The 21,528-nt window shown below is 39.6% G+C and overlaps 1 protein-coding gene across 1 annotated transcript in view; it reads right to left on the bottom strand.

The window, feature by feature from the left end:
* Positions 1-11,381: 11,381 nt before the first annotated feature.
* The window catches only part of SNCA (synuclein alpha), a 62,501-nt gene continuing 52,354 nt past the window's right edge, over positions 11,382-21,528 (bottom strand). The window contains 2 exon segments of the mRNA XM_066317942.1: positions 11,382-12,001; positions 12,945-13,034. Of these exon segments, the coding sequence (XP_066174039.1) occupies positions 11,969-12,001; positions 12,945-13,034 (123 nt within the window). The 3' untranslated portion in view covers positions 11,382-11,968.

Below are 21,528 nucleotides of genomic sequence, written 5' to 3'. Positions count from 1 at the left end.
TCAAGATTGCCTTGAGCTCCAACATGGGTAAGAAGAAAAACTGGGAGACATAAAAACATATAAGAAAACAGACAGACATAAAAAATAAAGAAGACTTCTGGTGTGAAAAGGACAGACTGGAAGATGTCCATTTTTGGGCATTTCTACACTGTTTCCAGAGACTGGAGGAAAAAGAACTGGCTTCAATCCTACACCTTTCTTGGGGACTTGCCACTGGGTTTTTAGCTTGCTGAAAGAATAAATTAAAAACTCAATTAAAAATTGTATATCAAAAGCATTCCCCATCTCAAAGCACATACCCTCTGTCTCTTGTAAAAAGACTGTTGAGGTAGTCCAAGGTGAGTGTGACAGGGAAGAGGCTTCCTCAAAGTCAGAGTTGATGCAAGAAATATGAATTCAGTAAGATGAGATGAAATAGATCTGGTACAAAGTTAAATGATTAATTTTAGAATGGCTGAAACAGAACATACCTCTTTTCTTCCATTCTAGTAGATGCTTCCCTCTGTGTTACAGACTACAAATGACAAAGGATAATGACTTCTAGTCAATAGTAATTTAAAAATCAAGAGCAGTCTCCATGGTGTGAGTGACCAAAAGTACTAGGCAGGCTGCAGAGACAAGAACCTGGTCCGAAATAAACGAAAAAAGAAAATTTTCCTAATCATGTCCACCGCACTGACTTCTGTCCTGACATCTCTAAAGCTAAACACCTGTGAGGTCAGATTTCTGAAAGTGCTTAGAAAAAGCTCTATTTAAACACAGAGATGTATTTAAATACAGAGGTGAATCATTTCAGGTGTTAGCACAATAACCCTGACTCCTGGAAAAATGCTCAGACAAAAAGTTGCATTTATCTGTAACTTCGATATTTGTATTTCTGCTTGTCCACCAGCACATGACCTAAAGGCTTGACCTGGAGACTCCCTAGGCTTCATCAGTCTGTTCAGCTGGACAAGACACTTCAGGCTGCATCTGCACACGTGCTAAAGGAAGGAGAAAATGGGAGAGCAGGATCAGCAGCCAGGCAGAGATGAGCAGGCACCATGATTCAGATGCACTCACTGCCTTGCCTCACTCGGAATTAATTTTACACCATTTTGTCACTAGAGTAGCTGGAATATAAACAGCATACTATTATCTGCTGAATCAATTGTTCCAAGGTCTCAGCTCTAAACAGACTGAATGCTCCTCAGCTCCTTGTCTGACAGCCTGAATGGCAAATTTTCTTTTCAAAAAGAAAAGAAAGTGCCAGGCATGTTGGTGCTACAAATCAGATGAGAGGGTTTTGGTGTTTTTTTAAGCACATTTTAATAAGATCCCAATTGAAAACAGAACATAAATTATGACATATAAGTAACATTCTTGGTAAGGTTTTTAAAGTATATTCAGAAATGACCCTGAAAGGTGATGATAGTTTTTGAGATACCACAACAGCAAGGTTAGACTCAATATTTTGGGGGGTCATTGATCTAAAATAATATTAGCGATAAATCTACAGACCATCAGAATTTGCTGGGGAAGGGAGGTAAAGGAAGGAAGATCTTGTGGTGGCATCCTGACAAAGTGAGGAGCATGCTGAGTACTGGCTTCTCTCAGTACCTGATGTTTAGCTGCCAAGAGTACTCTTCAGTTCTCCCACCCTTTCATCAGCAAATGCAAGGAAGTTGCATTGGAGGGTCAGAATGCAATCCTCAGCAGGTCAGTCTACAAGCCAGGGTTTTTCCCAATCGATTCTGAAAAGCAATTTCTCTCACCCCCAAGCATATGTGATTGGTGGCCAATAGGGAACTGCTGGCATTTAAAACAAAAGGATTATTTCACAGCCTTTCTCTGCAATGTTGTTTATTTGCATGGCACTGGGAATATGCCAGATGTTCTAAAAAGCCACAAAAACTCACCTCCCTCTTAGCTTTGTAAATAGCAGTTAACGCATTTACATTCTTTGTCAGGTTTGTTGCTCCACCCTGGTATTTTAGAGCCCCTTGGCCCAATCATATCTAGGGTCTGATAGTGCTCCCCTAACACCAGCAACAAATCATAACCAAAATCCCTGGGATTTCTGAAACTACTGAGAGGTGAAACAAGCTGCCGACCTGTCCAGAGTATTTACAATCTCATAAAACCCACAAAAATGACACTAGCAAGCTGGCTGATAAACAGTACATGACAGTCACAAACACCGATGTTCCTACAACCAGCATCATTAAAAATGGCACTGGAAATAAAACATTGTGTGAAACTGGATGAAAGCCAACAAAAAAAATGATAGGTCCCTCTGTGCTTCAGCAAGCTTTTCTCAAGTGAGAGGTGAAGCCTTACATACCCACAAAACTTGTAGCAAGTTACTTTTAAAGGTAAATCTGATAAGCATCAGCAAAGAGAGAGGCAGAAATCTGAAGCCCAAAAGCAGAAATGTGAAGCAGGAGGAGGAAATGATTTATTTTAAGATTTTTGAGTACCAAAGTCCTGAGCAAAGTGGGATGCAAAAGCAACAGCAAGGTGAGTCCCCTTCTGGAAAAGAAAATCAGATTGACAAGCATGGAAATAAAGTACTTGGATTTCATTGAGCAGATTAATTAAATCTGGCCTCTGAGGTCTGGCTGACTTCTAATTTTCCCTATAGTTGAACAAGGATTTTGCTCCTCTGGTGCATGTTCACACCTGGTTCTCACCTGGACCATTTATTCCAACGTTCCCTCTTGGCTCTGCAGACCTAATCTCACTACATTGTGACATGTAACTAAAATTGGTGTCACAGAAAAATGTCTATGGAGAAGCTATTGCAGTGCTGGTTTCCACCCCCTATCTCTGTGGCTCTATTTCCCTCCAGAAAGCAGACTCCTACTAAATGTCTAATAATGTGCCCAGAAAAATGAATATGCTTATAACCATCTAGTTTTGAAATAACATACATGGAAAGAAAACCAAAAGAAGAGCAGACTTCCTTTTTAAAAATCAGCACATGTCCATTGTACTAACCCTGCACTGCCTGTACATTACGTCTCCAAAGAGATTCCGCTAGGAGTCAGGGATGTGCAAGGTTGTGACCTGATAGTCAACACATCCTGGGCTCTGTAACTGAACATTATCAGATCAGCAGAAAGACAAGGATTAAAGTTAACAGAGAAAATAGACCATTCTCTGGCAAGAGTGCTCTGGAAATAGCGTGTGAGTGGAATTCCTCCTGAACCCTGAAGGAACAGATGAGTCTAGGAAGGACGCACTCCAACTCCTGACCCTCGGCCACAGTGCCAGAGCTCAGACTGGACTCTTGCTGCCCCAATCAACAAGTTCAGAGCTGATGAGAGCAAGTCACAGCTCTCCTCTAACCCAGGTGTCATCGGAGTACAAACCCCAGTCTGGGGTCAACACACAGCTATGGCACAATCCGAAGCTGGGGAAGATGGAAAAACAATTATCTTCAGGTACCTTAGCTGCCAACTGATGTTGTGCAAATCAATGATATCCAGATAAATTATTCAAGTTCCAGTTTATTTAATGAAAAAGCTAGAGAATTGCTTACATTTCACATCTAACTGAGCCCATTCCTTGCTTTCAATTTAAATTAAGAAGTTGGAGGAGAAGACTTGCTGTTGCTCTTTTCCACCACAGAATGATATGTGAGATAATAAAAAATACCTAAACATTTTGGTAATGTTTCCTTTCAAAAAACATCAGCCATCTATGAGTAGTATGGGTTGGTCATTTCAACAGAATACCTGCATGACAACGGGGAAACCTGCAAACTCATTATTTTACACTTTGCAGTTCAGTTGTCTTGATCTTGTCCTGTGTTGCCTGAAGTTATGAGAGCTATTTATCCCTGGTAAAAGACAAAGAAGTGTAACACAAGATGACAGAGGAAAAGAAACATCAAACTACCACAACTAGCTACAAATTTATTTCCAGTTCTTTGTCTTCTTCTGCTGTATTATGTCCACATTACTAAATGAAGTTAGAGTAGCTTCAGAATCAGCATTAATAACACCTCTCAGATCTGCAAGCACTCTGCAAGAACAGCTATTTCTGGTTTACAGTTGGGGTGATAAGTTCAGTTGAGGTGATTTCTCTACCACAACATCATAAGCAAACAGCAGAATCTGAATTAAAGTCTGCCTCTGTATCTTGCACCACCAAAGGACACCCTTGTTGTTCCAGTGTTGTGGGATCTGAACTTGCTCACTGATTTAGTTTTCTGACTGTAACCTTCACACCCATCACAAGACACAAAAAGCTGAAGGCACAGCCCTATATTGGCCACACTGCTTCTGCAGGCATTAAGAAACAGCAAAACAATACTTCCCACTTACCTCTAGAAAGCATCTGCTTTTTGCAACATTGCAGTCAAATACTCTTCTTCTTTTCCTTCCCGTTTCAGTTTCTGAGGTAAAGTAAATCCCACTTGAAAGCCAGAATCTTCTGTAGGATTTACATCCCTGTCAGCCAGGTGGAGGTGGAGCTGGAGCTGGTTCAGGCATTAAGCTGGTGATGGAACTGGTAACACACAGATACATAATTTGAAACAGTGCAAAATCCTCTGATGTTGGGTAAACGCAAACCTTTTTCGTGACAATACCTGTGCTTTGTCTAATGTGAAGACTGGCAGGAACTTAGGCAACAATTTACAAAGAGTTGAAGCAGCCCACAGGGATTGAGAGCTGAACTCTGCTGCAATATCCCTCATACCATTTTCCTGAAGATTCCAAAAGGGCCTCCAGAAGCAACAGACTTGACTCTGTTCTCCTGACCTCCAGTTTAACACTATTATCCTACTACTCCACTTAAGTTTCAGTAATATTTGAGGTCCTGTTGAACAAGGAAATGAACAGTCATGGAAGAGGGAGGTAATGACCTTTCCCTCCTGTAACCTTGTGACGTGTAAGCCAAGAAAAAAGTGGTGAAAGAGGGAAAACAGATGGGCAATTAATTGACATATTAAATGCAGTTTCTCCCCAAAAGCTCTCCTCTCCTCACCAGTTCTTGCCTTTTGGATCCTGAGGCAGTGAGCACTTGTGCTCTCATTTCTAGACTGACTTGCATTAGTCATTGCATAGTCAGCTAACATCTTCTCACAGCTGCCTTGCCATCAAACTGCTCCAGAGCAGAGCTGCTCTGCTAACACTCATCTATTCAGCTGTACAGTCACGCTCAGGATAATTCCCTTTGTTTAAGCAGCATAGCTTATCTCCTTATGAGAGAGAGGCAGACTACCTTGATTTAACATGATTGTCTGAATGATTGTCTACCCTTGACAGGAAGAGCTTGTTGTCAGTCACACAGGAGCCAATGTCCCACTGGCATTTGGGTTAAGAAAACCCATCCTGTTCTTGGGAGCAGAAGGTTTGTCAAAAAATCCAGGGCGTCACTAGGAAATCCAGGGTTTCTGCTTTTATTATAGGGTTTCTGCTTTAATTATCATGCTCAGTTAAGTGGAACTGTCACTGTGACAAGCGCTTCAGAAAAAGCACAAAGCACATGGTGGGGGGAGAAAAAAAAGTGAATCTTAACTGATGGAGCTGTAGCATCAAGAACACCTAGTCCAGAGGTGTAGTAGCAACACTGCATCTTTATAACAGAGTGCATTTCACTGTAAAGGAGCAAATAATGTCAGTAATACTGCACTGTAGCTAAAATAAGCCACATATGGATTTATCAATTATGTGGTTATACCTGCAAAACTCTGCTAATACAAGCTTGGGCTATTAGTTGTGAAGCTTGAATTTGGCAGCTTCCAAGTATGTTACCTAGTATTTACATAAAAAACCTTAAAAATGGATTCCTTGAATTTGGGATAATCCCCCACTCTTGAAGACAATTATTAAAATAGTATCACTTACAGTACTTAATGATAGTCCCTAAACATACAGAATAATTAAGAGCAAGAAAGGACTCATCTGTCTGTAAAATGCAGAGTACAGGCGAGCTGTTGCTCTAGTGCACAGCAACTGCCTCTGCACAGACTGTAACAGATTGGAATCATTATTTTATTTGAATACGTTGAGCTTTCATAAAACTGAGAATTAAAATTGAAAGCTTTCAAAAGTTCATTTTTTTCACACCTCAGAACTCCCAGTTATTAAAATAAAATCACTCTCTTGCTGCAAATCTAAGCCAGAAAGGAGCTCAGCTTTGGAATGAGGGAGCTGAATTAAGAGGAGGAATTTTGTTTCAAGGGTTTTGTCAGATGCCGTGACCTTCCTCTGCCAAGGAAAGTTGACACTTAGTAGACTGAGATAAGATTTTATTTCTTTTTGGCCTTATTATGTATTGCTTGTAAATCACTGTTCTTTATATTCTCACCATTATTACTGTTATTTACTCAACAGCACTGCTGTATCTTTTTGTTAAGGCTGCTCATTTTGAGATTTTTCTGGTTTTGGGAAGTAGGCAATGCAGCCATTTCAGCACGATGCTATCTTAACAACTGCTAACATCAGATGACCATCTTTGTTATTTTTGCAAGGATCCATGGAATTTTACAACTGAAATTCCTATGAATAAAATGCCTGGCCAAACAATTGAGGATACAGTTCAAAGGGCATTATGCAGTTTCCTCTTCTGTTCTGGAGACTTATAAAATCAGATTTCATACTTAGTTTTTTATTTATCAATCAAGTATACTCTTAGGTCAACTGCTTTTATTTTACTGGTACAGAGGATTTCAGAAAAATAGAAAAACAGAAAAGGAAATTCAGCACAAAAAGCCATGTCTCATCAAACAGCACAGGAATTCTGGCTCATGGAGAGCAAAGCATCCCAGTTCTGAATTTACCTAGTTCCTGGAGGTGTCAGTCCCTGGAAGCATTGTAAAACTATGGACTATTTTCTATCATTAGCCTCTGACACCAGCAGCAGGGCCCCGGGGGAGAGAGGCAGGATGAACACCAGCCAATTCTCAGCAAGACTTCCATGCCTTCCACGCCATGTTTTTTTTTCCTCCAGCCTCCTCGGCAGTCCTTGAACAGCCCCTGTCCTCCCCCTGCCAGGGCCTTGGGCACTGCCTCTGCCTCGCTGTGTCTTTGGCTAGAGAAGGGACAGAGCACAGCAAGGAGGAGACACTGTCCTCTTTTTAGGGGGAGGATCAGAGACTAAAAATCCCAGCTCTCCTGGCATCCTTACAGTCTCATCACAAAGTACTAGGCACAATGGCTGGAGTAAAATTTTGCAATAAAATGGACACTCAGCAACGGGTACAGGGCAAGATCTGAGCCTCTGAAAATTTAGCAGATTAATGGAAATAAAGAACCAGTGCGACAGCTGTGAATAGAAAAGTAAAATTGAGGTATCCCAGCAGTTGCCTTTCAATAAAACATTATTCTAGTTAAAACTCACATTAATCACTGGAAGTACATGGGTTACTTTGGCTCCCTGTGAAGAGTTCTCCCATGCTGCAGCTGAAAAACACACACTTGTAATCTCATTCACCTTCTCTGCAGAAATGTACCCTGTAGATGTATCAGTTGCTGGTAGACTCTGACCTATGCAGAGATGTGAATATTAGTGGAAAATGATGAAACCCCACTTTAATGCATCCACTGGAGGAAGCATTGTGAAAGCATTTATTCCAACATGGGAGAAATCTCATCTGACCTAGTTTCCTATTCTGTTTGTTACCTCCTGGCTGTCTCATCTGAGGTTCCACCTGCTGTTTCTCCATCTGCCAGTCTTTTTTATATCAGAGGAACCTTCTGAGTTACACATTAAATGTCAGCCAGGCTGGAGAAAAGTTGTTTATGTCTGCATTTAAACAGATGATATTTCCATTAAAAGTGCATCATGGAGACACTAAAGGCTAAGATGTCATTTGCATTTGTAACTCACAGGCAGGCCTGCTCGTGTGAAAACCCATGCTATTCCTCCAGACCTTTGTACATCCAAGCAGAATGACCATACCGCGTGAAGTTCATTGTTAGTGTATTTTCTAGTAATATTGAAAGCCTCAAGCTAGGGGACAAAAGGTTACCAGGTAATTTAGTTTAAGTCACTGGAAACCAAAACCAGTCTCAGGGAACCATCTGTTTGCTCTCACCTCCTAAGCCATTTCAGAGCAGAACAAAGAGTTAGTTTGGATTAATGAGTGAATAAACATCAATTACCCTAAAGAGTAATTAACTCTAGGGTTGCAATACTTAAGGGCAACTATCCATTCAAACCCAGCATCTGAGGTTTTGCCAGCACATAAAACCACAGCTATGCTGAAAAAACCCATTGAGGACTGAGATGTGGGATTATTAAAATATCTCTTTGCTTTTCTGCTACTTCTGCTATTCATCGATATTTTGCAAAAAATTGCCTTTACTTTCAGCAAGTTAGGGATCAGGGAGCATCACCTCCATCACATATCATCCGCCTGGAAAAAAAAAGTACTGTATAGCCAGTGCCTCAGGGAACTCTACAATCAAGGGTTTCAGCAGTTATTTTCTCCCAAAAAAGCACAACACAAAGAACTGGAAACTCACCATGTCAGTGCAGACTGCCACACAATTTGCATGATAAGATCAAAGGTGTAATGGAGCTATAGCTGTCCTAACACACACATGTGAAGCCAGTAGGAATCTTTTCACAGATTTCAATGAACTTGGGATCAAATCTTAGGAACAATTAAGTAGTCCTATTTTGCATATTAAGATTTTACAAATATGTGTAGGCAGACATTCTGTACCTGTGTTTCACCATGCTCCTGGAATAATTTCAGCCATTAAATAGATAGCTGTGGATCTTCCAGTCTCCCAGTTCTTGGAGGCAGAGGTCTCAGCTCTGAGTTTGCTGCAGCTGTTCGACCCATTGTTCATGTCTGATTCTTCCACATGAGAATCCCTGGGCCTAGCCTGTCCATGCTATGGAAACCTGTGCTTTCTGTAGATATACAGGCATGGTACTTTTCTTGGAGTTTATGACACTGCAATTTACCTTACTTTGCCTGCAACTGTCTTGAGGGAATGAAGAAAAGCCTTGGTGGGGAGAGGAAACACTTGAAATTCATTATATGAAATTCATGTAAGACAAGTATTAACACTATGACTTACAGTAATAAAAACATTATTAAAATGTGTTTAATTAGGAACCATTACAAGACCAATTAAAGTTGTCAAAATAGAACAAAAAAACAACATGTGTTTTTCCCCTGGAGGAGTAGGATATGGTGAGGCTCATTATTAACTCTTAATTAGACAACAGAAGACTGCTTTTGCTTCGAGTTAAAACCCAAGCTCTTAGAAAAAAAGAGCTCTGAGTTACAGTCCTCTCTGGCAAACACTGTTTAAAAAAATTTAGCACACCAGCAGAAGCATTTTTTAATACACAGAGTAGACACTTAAAAAAATCTGAATTCAACAGTATCTGTTCAGCTTTAGCACCCAACACAGTTCTGACATTTGCAACCCACATGCCAGTATCCATCTGATTGCAAAAAATAAGACACAAAAGCACTTGGGTTTACCTGGAAAGGATGGCCAAGTAGCCCTTAGAGGAACCTAACTAAAAAGCAGCTTGTTACCAGGGCAGTGCATCACACTGTGCTGCCATAGTAACCAGGGTCCCATGGATTTTTGGGGTCAGCTGAGGGCATATTTGCAAGAGGCACACAAGAACCAAACTGATCACCTTTGGCGCATTTTAACTGACCTAAAATCGCTGAATGATTTGCTGATGTTACCAACCAAAGAAATTAATGAAGGTTGCCATGTTCTGACAACAGACCAGTCTCGGGAACAAGCTTATTATTGTTCTTTATGATATAACACTCCTCAGAGCTTATTTAGGAAGTGCATGACTTATTCGTAACACGTGAACAACCAGTTTAAATTGATTCCCTAGTAAAGAAACAACAGTGATATCAAGACCCGTAGGCTAAATCCACCTGTACGCTGTGGAATTGAAGATGAACAAAAGAAATACATATTCTATTTAGACTGCTATTTCCAGTGCTATTTTCTGAAGTACCTGGCACAAGACTCATCTCAGTTGTTGCTATTGGAGGATGATTCCCTGCTGCCATACTAGAGAAAAAGAAAAAAAAAAAAAATCACACTATACCACTAGGCTTTTCTTCCCAAATCCTTCTCCTCAAACAGAAAGATCCTTACACAAGATAAAGATGTACATACACAAAAGCAGTATCTTACATTGTACCCCATCCTGATATAATTTTCCAGGAACGCAATCAATAGATTTGTCACTGAGTCAGTCATTCTTCACTGCAAAGATATCCAGGTCAAGAAACTCTTTTGACACTCTTGTGAAGGAGACTGCAAACTGTTGGTGGGTTGCTACAGATTACCAAGAAAGATTTCTGAAAAAAAGGCACAGGACTTTGTATTTCATTAAGCAATTAAACTATTCATGAAAACACCTGAAAGTCATTTGAAATGATGATGGGGATTTTTCACTGCTTTGAAGGAAAAAAAAAAAAGACCTCAATAGCAATGCTTCTGAAATAAATCCAAGTCCTGAGAAACATGGGAGTTGGGAAATTGGAGCACTGGTATTCCTAAGCATCATGAAACCAGCATGTTCATGTGACTATGGCTCACAGTACTACCTCATCAGCTCCCACTGTCCACAGATGGAATGGGCACACAGTTGGAAATACCTGTTTCACATTGAGCATGATAGTACCAGGAAGGTTACAGAAAGCCAGAAAGGAGCTCAGTTCAAGAACAAGTTGGAGAGTTCATCCTCCATGGGTCTGTGTCTCTTTTTGAGCAGTAACATGCATTATGTGGTTGTGCCTATGTTTCTCTACTTTCAAAACCAGACAATAATATTTACCTGCTACCCAGAACACTGAAAAGAGTAGCTACAAGTCAAGTTAAAAATCCTACTCAAGACTAGGGAACTTTAAACACAAAACCACTTCAGGGTAGAGGTAACACTTGATCCAAAATAAATAATAAAAAGTGATAGAAATAAAACCATCTCACATATAAATCTTTATGACTATATAGAAAAATGTCTCAAAATAGACAGTGGACTGTAGTTATGCAAAATGGGACTTTACACAAGAAAAATGCATTGCAACTAAGCCATCACTGTATATCCCAGCACGTTAACAACCTTAGAACAGTATTTCTTCAAAGGACCTCATGATTTCCTGATAAACTGTTACAGCCCATTATTAATGGCTTCATTCACTTTCAGGTTGTCCTTACAACAGGAAGTTGATTAGCCCTACAAACAAATCTGTCAGCAAAACTGCACCCAGCTGCAGTAGCAGCCCTGATTTTCTCATTCTTCACCACAGTTTTTGTATAGACCAGGCTTACATTTTTTGGTTTTGCTCCTCCAGTTCCTTCAAAAGAAGCAACACAGCTTGAATGCTTCAACAGGGGCTTTTGGAAAGGAAAGGTGGTGTTAGAAATCATCACTAATTTAGAAATTAATTTTAATGGGTTACATTTTATTTGCTTCAGTTGAACACCATTATTTACAGACACAAGTTAATAAAACATCACAAAACAAAATCTCAACAGCTAATATTTATAGGTGCATAGTTCATGCTCAGTTACTTTTTATATGTATAATACATACACATATATATAAAGCTCTCACAATAAGTCATCTCTGCACAGAAAGAATAGTCATAGGAAACAAATAAGAACTGTATCATAAACAATATCAAATTACTGACAGGCTATCAACAAAACATGTACAGAATTAGAAATAAGCAGTAGACACTTAGGTGTTTTTACTTAATATTTTCTTTTTTAACTTTAAACTTGAAGCCACAATATCCACAGCACAATAATGGCCCTGCCAACCAGCTTTCATTTCAGCAGGAGAGAAATGCTGAAACAAGGTGGATGCAGTCACAGACACTCCAACCATTGCTGATGGAAGACTTCAAAATACACCGTAAAAACTGTAAAAAAATTTAACGACTGGGCACATTGGAACTCAGCACTTGTACAGGATGGGACGTCTTTAGTAGTTAGTAGATTTCAGGTGATAGAAAGGAAAGAAAGGACTCTCATGCTTCAGGTTCATAGTCTTGATACTCTTCCTATTGAAGGAGAGCAGAAATCAGCACTATTGGTATTTTAGATAGACATCCTATTTTCTCTATTTGTTATAGTCCTGGTGGATTCAAATATTATGGATTCTCATGTGACCAGGATATGAAATGTATTTGGATTTTGTCACATTTTCCAGATTCTGTACCTTACAAGTCATGATACTTGGAGGAGAATTAGACTTTTACAGTGATTAACACATTCAGCTGATGCTGCCAGGAACTCCTGAGGCAACCCATGACAATTAATTTGGAGAGGAAGTAGGACTACCTCTGCACTGAACAGCACACCAGGTGCTGCAGATCCTCCTATGAGGCAGTAAATACTATAAAGGAGTGTTTGGCTATGGCCACATGAGCAGCATCCATAATTTCAGTGATATTCAATATGTTATGCTCAAGCCTTTAAGTCTTTCATTGGACCATGGCCTACACCTTTTATACCTCTCATTTTCAGTCTTATTATCTGCACTACCATAAAACCACTAGTCCAACTACTAGTGCATCATGCCGGACATGGGAATAATATTTTAGATAGCTCATTCATAAACACCAACAAAATAATTGCATTAAGATCATGCTTCACAAAGCATGATATGTTGGTGAGTGGCCAAGCTATTAATACAATCTATGAAGATGCAGTTTGTCCTGCATTCCCTATCAAACATAGAGAAAAAGGATTCCTCAAAACCCAGGCATAAGCATTTTGAAACACTCAAAATATTTTCCCATTGAACTTTCCATCAAAAAAGCAAATTATTTTCTGATTCCCAGCACTACACCTCTGGCTGATCTTGGCCAAAGAGACAATGTTTCTGCTGTGCCCTTGAAGCTCCCAGCATCAGCCTGGCCCAGGCTCATGTCACTGAGCATGCAGCCTCCTCCTGTGCCCTTCTCTTGTGTGCATTAACAGCAAATACCACAACAGATTTACCTCTGGAGGCATTTCATAAGCCTCGTTCTCAGGATCCACAGGAACACCTGTATTATTCACCATTCCCTCCTGCAGGTAACCTTCTTCATTCTGCATTTAAAACAGGGAAAGAAAAGTGACAGTGACTGCTTGCCTCATTATTTCCAAATGATCTCACATCGAAGTGTGAGATTTCTCCCCATCAGTGGTTGACTTCTTGGCCTGTCCTTTAGTTGTGGGATGTTGCCAGAGGTCATAGAGAGGAAGCGGACATCAGCTGCAGATATCTCCATGTTTCACAGGGGTATCTATGGGAATGACAACTATCATCTTTTTGAATAGCTGAGACCCCATTTCTCTCTTGCCATGGGCAGGCAAGAAATCAAGCTGAATAAAAGGACAGTCCCACCACCAAGTTGCTCAATATCTTTGGAAAATATTTTAATCCCACAGAAATGCTTTGGTCCAGTCACAAAGCAAACCGAAATAAGGATTCTCTGTGCCTTAAGAAACCCATCTGGGAAACAAAGTCCCACACAAACTGTTTAAGTATCACATTAACTTATCTCATTAATTAGCATTTAACTGCTTTGGGGAACACAGTGACAGGTAGGCAAGAGTGCCTGTAAAAACAGGACGGTATCAAGACATACAAATGAAACAAATTTTTTTTTTTTTCATGCTATAGACACATTCACCCTCCCATAAACCATTGTTTATTTTAAAGTTTTAGTCTTTTCACAATACATGCTAAAAGGGGCAAACACTCATTTTCTTTCTTCAGTTTTATGACTTCACTCTATAGGAAAATTTTTTTTCCTTTAATGGGTCATACCTTTACATGCTGTCTTATGCCAACCAGCATGTTACTCTATGCACTACGGGTATATGATACATGGTATGACACCTTTTACCAAGCTTCTCGCATTTTTTTTCTTTATTATAGGAGCACTTCTATTTTATACAGCGATGTTAGTAAGAGACTCTTGTAATGAACAGCATGGCAATGCTGTGAGGAATGACATGTTGGATAAGTTTACGAAAGAAAGATTATTATTCTCCCAGAACTGCATATACTTTGTACCAACAGGTGTCGATCTAGACAGAAATGCACTAAAACCCAATTACAGACACTCAGGAAGACACTCATTTTAAAAACCCACCTGCAGGCTGCTAAAGTAGACAGAAAAACAAAATTAAGTAAATCATAAACCAGACTAATGAGATAATTCTTCAAAATCTACAAATTATAAGATAGTGGCGCTAAATTACATTTAGGATACAGACAAAATGAGGATAAGAAAAGCTAAACCTGAAATTCACCTCTGAAAGCTTAACACAAAATAGAATATAAAATGCAAAAGAGGTGGCACTAAACCCTCTTTATCTTCACACAATATTTATTGTGCTTCTCCATTTGCCACATCTTGGCTTCCTCTGTGGTTTAACCAGGTGACTTCAGTCACAACACTCTGTTCCTCACTTTCTGCAGCACCCCAGGCACAAACTGAACTTCATCTACCAGATACCAACCCTGTTTTTACTGTGATCAGTCACCTTTCTGATACATGTGTAGGTACACATCTTTCATCCTCATCATTGAAGTTTACGATGTGCAGAATTTACATCCATAATGTAGATTCCTCTCTTCAGTTCTCTTCAGCTCTCATTTTAGACTTTAAAAGGCCCAGTATGAAGAGATACCTGGTCCTATTACTTCTCACTGGGGCCAGATAGGCTTTCTCCTTCAAAGGTAAGCAGCACAGTCTGTTTTGAATCTGTTCTGCCAAGTTCCCTCCATGCACACGCCTGCTGAGTCCACACCCTGAGCTGCTCTATGGCATAGACAATGTGGAAAAAAGCCATAGGACACTGATGAATAAGGTTGAAAGTACCTTTATTTAGGTATTTAATAGGCATCTGTGTCTTCCAGAACTGCCAAATATTTGGGGTGTTCACCATGAAAGGTAATTTTTCAGGCTTGAAATCACTAGAAAAACTTGGCCAAATTACATTCCTGCGTCATCTTAGTAACATTTGAACTCCTCTGATGACTTAATTTCAGTATTTACTTACCTTAGCTTCTAAATAAATTTTTATCGCATTTATGCCTGTTTACTTTTATGAAGAGTAGCATCAATCCCTACCAGCTTTGACTGAAACAGCCAAATAGAGCATGATGCAAATTTTACAGCTATTACTGTGCCCTTGATCCAACAGACCAGTTCTAAGGACCTAAAGCTCCTGTTGCATACTTCTGCTTATTCCAAAATAGAATTTAATTTCTGCTTCCCCCAATCATAAAGGAACAGCTTCAGCTAACAATCAGTTCGTCAAGTAAAACTGTGCTCAAAATCAGGCTTGAGGGAGCACAAGAAAGCAGGCATGCAGCTTAATGTTATCTGTAGCAGGAAAACAGATGGCAAGTAAAACTGCCAGGACCATTATTAACAAGGGAAAGCACTTCCAATAAGGGCTTCAAAGTTTCACTGTTTCTTTGTTAGGAACCTCTGCAATGGATCTGGACTGTCCATCAGGATTACTGAGACACAAGGCCTAAAAGACTGAATTTATCTAAGTCACTTCAGCAAGTTCAGTATGGAGATTTCTCTACAGCTTCAAACAAAACAATCAGCAGCACTAGAAAAATCCATCAGCCACAAGATGACTACTTTTTCAAAGGAAGTAAATCATAAGGAACAACAAACCTCCAAGGGAACTCCTTGCCTTGGGAAGGTTTATCACCTTTGCCCAGCTGCAAACAGCAACACAAACACCACCCCTCACGTTGATGTCACTGCATAAATGACATGACTCAAGGCCATCTGTTACATAAAAATACATAGCAAAGGTGATCAACTCATTTAAAATGGTGGTATGCTCTGCTTCTGATGTACAGTCCCCCCAAAGTAAGGGTATCACAAAGGTAAACCACCATCCCCAGTAACACAGAGCCATCTAAGGTACACCTTAAATCATAATTTACCTCCTTTAAAACCAAGAAATGCAATCTTACACTGTCATGATCAGTAATTCCATATCCTAATTCAGTTATAAAAGAGGAAGACCACCCAAAAGACCAATTCTTGTCTTAGTATGAAAGACACATTTTTCTCTAAAAGCTGCAACCTCTTCCAACCACACAGAAGGGCATTTCCAGAGGGAAAGATTTTTTTTATATTAGATCACCTGAAAAGCTCAACTAAAGCTTCTCAGAGATGAAGGCAGCTTTTAACTGGAGAGCATGAACTCTTGCTGGGAAAACACTTAAAGGGTAAATTACAACTCACCCAATGAACAAGGCATTAGAAGAAGAGTGAGGTGAGAACTTCTGCTTGTCCCCTATGTCCCCCATTAAGGAAAAATGAATACCTATATATCAGTTTGAAGCATGGTCACTCTGGCTAGGTCTTGTACTTTGACTCCAGAGAGTCTTGTGCCCTCAGGCCCCATGCTACAGGAAAAAAACTTTTGTGCTATCCCAAGCAGAGTAGACCGCACTGCCACTCTCAGCATTAACAGGAGTGTCACTTGGTGCTATCAGCACTTTCTGCCTGCCTTGGTAAAGGCATGTGCCTATCAGACCTGCACAAAACCCATGTGCTACCAGGCCACCTGGCAAGACCACCCACCCTTTTCCCAGGAATACATTACTCCAGAAGTTGACAGAGAATTGCTACACAGTGTATACCCTCTCTTCCATGAGGTTTTCTTGTGTTCTCACTCAAGAAACTTGTGTCCTTTTGTAAATAAAGAGGAGATAGTATCCCATCATTGTGAAATGACACTTCTGAATGATCCTGGGTGCCAGTTCTGACTCAAAGTAGAGGTATGAATATAACTGGTATACAAGACCATGAAGCAGAACTGCTGCGATGGCCCCAAAATGTAGATTCCTCTTTTGGTATGGGAATGAATCCTGCTCAGCTCTGTGCACAACAGTGTGAAATGACCCATTTTTGCAACAAAATAGTAATCAAACTAATTAAAAACTCCTCCTGAAGACCTGGCTCTGTTAAAATACAGACTATTGGACAAAACTTCAGGACTATTTCTTTTACTATGAAAATTTCACCAAACAGGTTTCTCTTGTTTCAGTGTTATTGGTGAAAACTGCACTCCATTCTTTCCCTTCACCCTCTTTCCCACCTCATAATGCTCTTGGTGAAAGGGAAGAGACCTTTTAAGATCCCCTTGGTGGGCTGTAAATGAAAATCAGATGAAGTGGTCCACTCCTGGTACTGCTCCTAAGTCAGCACCACGGAGTGAAAATGTCACCTCCAGGAGAGTGCATTCTGTCCTCCTGATGATGTGTTCATGTTGTAAAGCCAAGTTACTGCCATCAGAAAGAAGGTAATTTATCCCAAGTCAGAGACAAGAGCAACTTCAAAAGGAATCATTACAGTTGTAATTTAGTGACTGATCTAAACACTATACTTTGCCATCTCCCTGGTTAGTAATATGCTTTTTTTCTCCATTATGAACACTGATGGAGTCTTATAGTCATGCATAATTCTCATAATGACTGGAGACTAATTCCTTCTGGAGTGATTCCACATTCTGAGATAAATAACCCAGGCTACCAAACTGTCTGCTCTTAGAACACTTACACTGGCAAGAGGCAATCACCCTGGAAGCCACAAACCACAGAGGTCAGAAGACACCTCCAGAAATTGCCCACCTTGACCAGGTTGCTGAGGGCTACTCTTGATCGTGTTTTAACCATTCCCACAGAGACTTCACAATCTCGCTGGATAATCTCATCCAGTATTCAACTAAACACACAGTGAAAACCCTTTTTTCCTACATTTATGTGGACCTTCCTGCATTTCATTCACTGCCCACTGCTTCCTGCCATTTCACTGGGCACCACTGAAGAGTCTAGTTCCATCTCCTTTACCTCCAACCCCACCAGGTGTTTATGCTCATTGATAAACTCCCTCCCTCAAAACTCACATTCACGTTGTTTCATGGTTGCTGATTTTCTTTCTGTTCTTGGGACCTCTACGGAATTTCCCATGCAGATACTGTGGGAGGACCTTTTCTCTGGTTGAAAGCCTTACTGCCCACAATAAATAACACGAGGTTTGCCTCAAACATGTAAAAGATAGATGTAACCTGAGAAGTCATAGTTAATTTCAACAAAATAGATTATTAAAACTCAATGAGCACTGGTCACTCTCCATCACTTGCCAGTCTGTTATTGAGTGTTTTATAATGTAAAACTGTGAACCAATTAAATTTGATTAAATTAAATCTGTGTAAATTAATCAAATTAAAACTGTGAATCAAAAGAGCTATGAACCAAGACAAGAGGCATTATGGAAAAAGCAGTGAACTAGAGTAGGGAAAAAAGCTGGTTTACAAGGTAATCTTCTGTTAAGTCCTTTGAGACCCAAACACAATGTTCCATGCAAAACAATTTTAATACAGTCCAATTTGCTGTACGTACACACCAGTTGGTACCTTTGGGAGTTTAAAATAAGAAAATACACATCTAAAAGCATGATTACCTTGAAAAATTATCACATACTGATAAAGTAATGCCTGTCTGACAGCCACAGGCATGTACATCATCGTGTGCCCAGATGTTAATTCTAGCCCAGTATTAGTGAATTATTGAATTTGTTGTTATAGTCTGGATAATTGCACTAATAATCTGTCTTAATTTATTTAGGGATAAAATTGTTTATCAAGCCCTTACAACTGGTAACTCTGTGTCCCTACAGCTTGACTAAGATCATTTCATTTTGGTATTACCCACTTGTGAGAGCTTTGTCAAGAGCTGTCAATCATTATATGGTGGACCTTAAAGTAAAATTTTGGGATTCCTTTTTTATACCCCTAGTGCAGCCTGTTATTGTTCCTGTGCAATTTTGCCTCCTGCTACATGCTGAATAACAATTTCCTGTGCTTATGGGCTTAAAATTCCCCTTTGAAAAGAAATTAATTTGCATTCCTTTTTCTCCAAAATATACTCTACCTGGATATTGTACTGAAGTGAAAAATAACTGCCTTCCCCATTTGGAAACTCATTTTCTACAGATATTTTGACCTTAAAACCCAACTTACTCGGATGGGAGAGAAACCCTTGAGAACAAAGAATCCAACAAGAGGCAAAACGAAAATAAGCTAAAATGGCCTCAATTCATTTACTTTCCTAGTCCTAAGATATTTTATTCGTGGAAATGACTGAGTTATACAGTTATAACTGAGTTGCCAGGACAGCTTAGGATGCTTTAAAGCTCCTGCTCACTCATTGCAATAGGCAGTGCCTCCAAGACTCAGCTCTAAATGATAAAACATCATCATCAGTACACTTGTTTCACTCCAGAGATACAGAGATGTATCTGTGCACTAGCTAGAAAGCAAGCTGTTTTAATTATCCATAAACTGAACACTCAAGTGAATGACATGATGAGAAAGCATTACATGTGCAAAAAGCTAGCTGTCCCAGTGCACAACTCACATAGGGTACCAAGACTGAAATGAGACTGTACCCCTACTTCTCAAATGTTTAAATGAGGAAGAGGCATTTAATTAAACAAATAAATACCAGCATTGGCACAATGAAAGGCTAAAATAGCACCTGCAAGTTTTACAGGCTGCGTTCTGATTTGCATTTTTATGTCTTTTAGTTGGCAATGACAAAAGTGAAAAGGAAAACAACAGAGGCTTACAGAGGAATGAAGTCTGTGGTTACCTGTAACCACAGGTCCATCTTGGTGTCTACAAATAGCTGGAAATAATCTGTTTATAACAATTGACAAACCTCTGTGAATGCCTTGAAAAACAAATTTCAGTACAATATCGATTGTATGTATTTTTTTCTTTCCTTCCTTTAAAATTCCCCAGCACTACTTGTACACATGAGATGCCTTCAGAGTACAACAGGAACATTTCTGTGAGAAAACAGATTTACTGAAACCCAGATTCATGTTTGCATTAACCAGGCTGGTAAAGTTCCTAATTAGAGCTGCTGGAATGTTGCTATTTGCTGATAAATGAGGATTACAGGGAGAACCTGCTCATTGCACAAGCCAGACCAGAAGTGCATATGAGTTCTACAGCAGTGGACAAGTGCATCAATTCCAGGTGACTTGAAATAAGAGGCTGCTAGGGCCTGAGCCAATGTGACATCAGAAACACACGTGAATGCATTCAGGACACACAGTCCTTTCAGCTTCATCCTTTGCTGCTTCCAAAACCCATGGTGACATAGAAAACTCCACTGGTAGAGAAAGAAAAAGCTACAGCACAAAATTTGAAAAGACTGAATTCTAATTCTAATTGCAATATAGTGGGAATGATGCTAACTAGACATCACATGAGAGGTGGCCCAGATCTGCCTCTTTCCATTCTGCTGAAGAAGGCAATAACAATATTTTAAAATAATAGGTCTTCTCGAACAATATCTGCTACTATACACAACAAACATCCACTATCAACTTTGCTATTTACACTCTCAAAACTGAAATTTCAGACTGTAGTTTGACAGAAATCTCCAGTCAAATAGTATCACTAATTCCAATAAGGATCTGGAAGAAGGGCCAAGAACTGCACTGAACCATTTGCTTCATCTTATGCAGTAAGAAGTAACAATAAACAGTCTGAGCTTATTTCTATTTGTTTTCACTTCATAAAAGACACCTTGACAAAACTGAGTGACTGAAATAAGTAACATGCACCTCAATAGGAAAATGTGTAATTCCCTTCTGTGTGCACTGTTTGCCTGTCATCTTTGGTTTGGTGAGTGCCTAGGTGACACTTAAAAGTCAAAGTCTAACATAAGCCAAAAAAGTTACCTTAGTGCAAAAAAAGGAAGCCATTCTCTCATGTACTAGAAAGGCCTATCCAGCCCTAGGGGGACTTCTCCTGAACACAGAATTCAGTCTACTCAATGCACTTGTCTGGAGATCTTGGGAGATCCCAAAGGAGAACAGCAGGAGTGATCACATCCTAGAACACAGAGGAAAATGAGGGAATTTGTCAGACACAATGTCTGTCAGGAGCTCCATGGGGTTAGCTGAACTCATCTGTCCATTTCTTTAACAGAGGAGTGTCCATTCTTTGTGAAGCCATTACCAAGAATGACCTCCAAGGATGATATCTGAACATTATCTTCATAAAATAAAACTAGAACATAACACATGACCTTAACAGATCACATTAACTAGATGAATGGTACACATCAGTTTGACATTCTATGGAAGGCAGCATAGAAATGAGCAATATTGCTCAGACTTGGCCCTACTAGGTCAGTAAAGATGTTTTTAAATAGTGTGGTCTCAGCCAGAACTTCAATGTTAATTTACCATACTCTATTTAAAACAGTTAGAATATCATAATCACATTTCAATGTTAAGTAGATGTTTAGTACAGATAAACTCCAGTTGTTGTATAAACTCCACGAGCATATATTCTTTAAGAAAAAAATAAAGGAGACTAATAAATGTCTTCTTAAAGAATTCTCCAGTTGCACCAAGTTGATTCAATGCTGTATCATCTAAAACAGCAACCTCTAAACCATTGCTATTTCTCCTACACTTAGACAAAGTTCCCTACACAATTGCATGCCCAGCCACGCTTTGGCATTATGAACAGT

The sequence above is a fragment of the Sylvia atricapilla genome, chromosome 4 (assembly GCF_009819655.1).
Source record: "Sylvia atricapilla isolate bSylAtr1 chromosome 4, bSylAtr1.pri, whole genome shotgun sequence".
Lineage (NCBI taxonomy): Eukaryota > Metazoa > Chordata > Aves > Passeriformes > Sylviidae > Sylvia > Sylvia atricapilla.
This window is presented reverse-complemented; position numbering and strand designations above follow the sequence as displayed.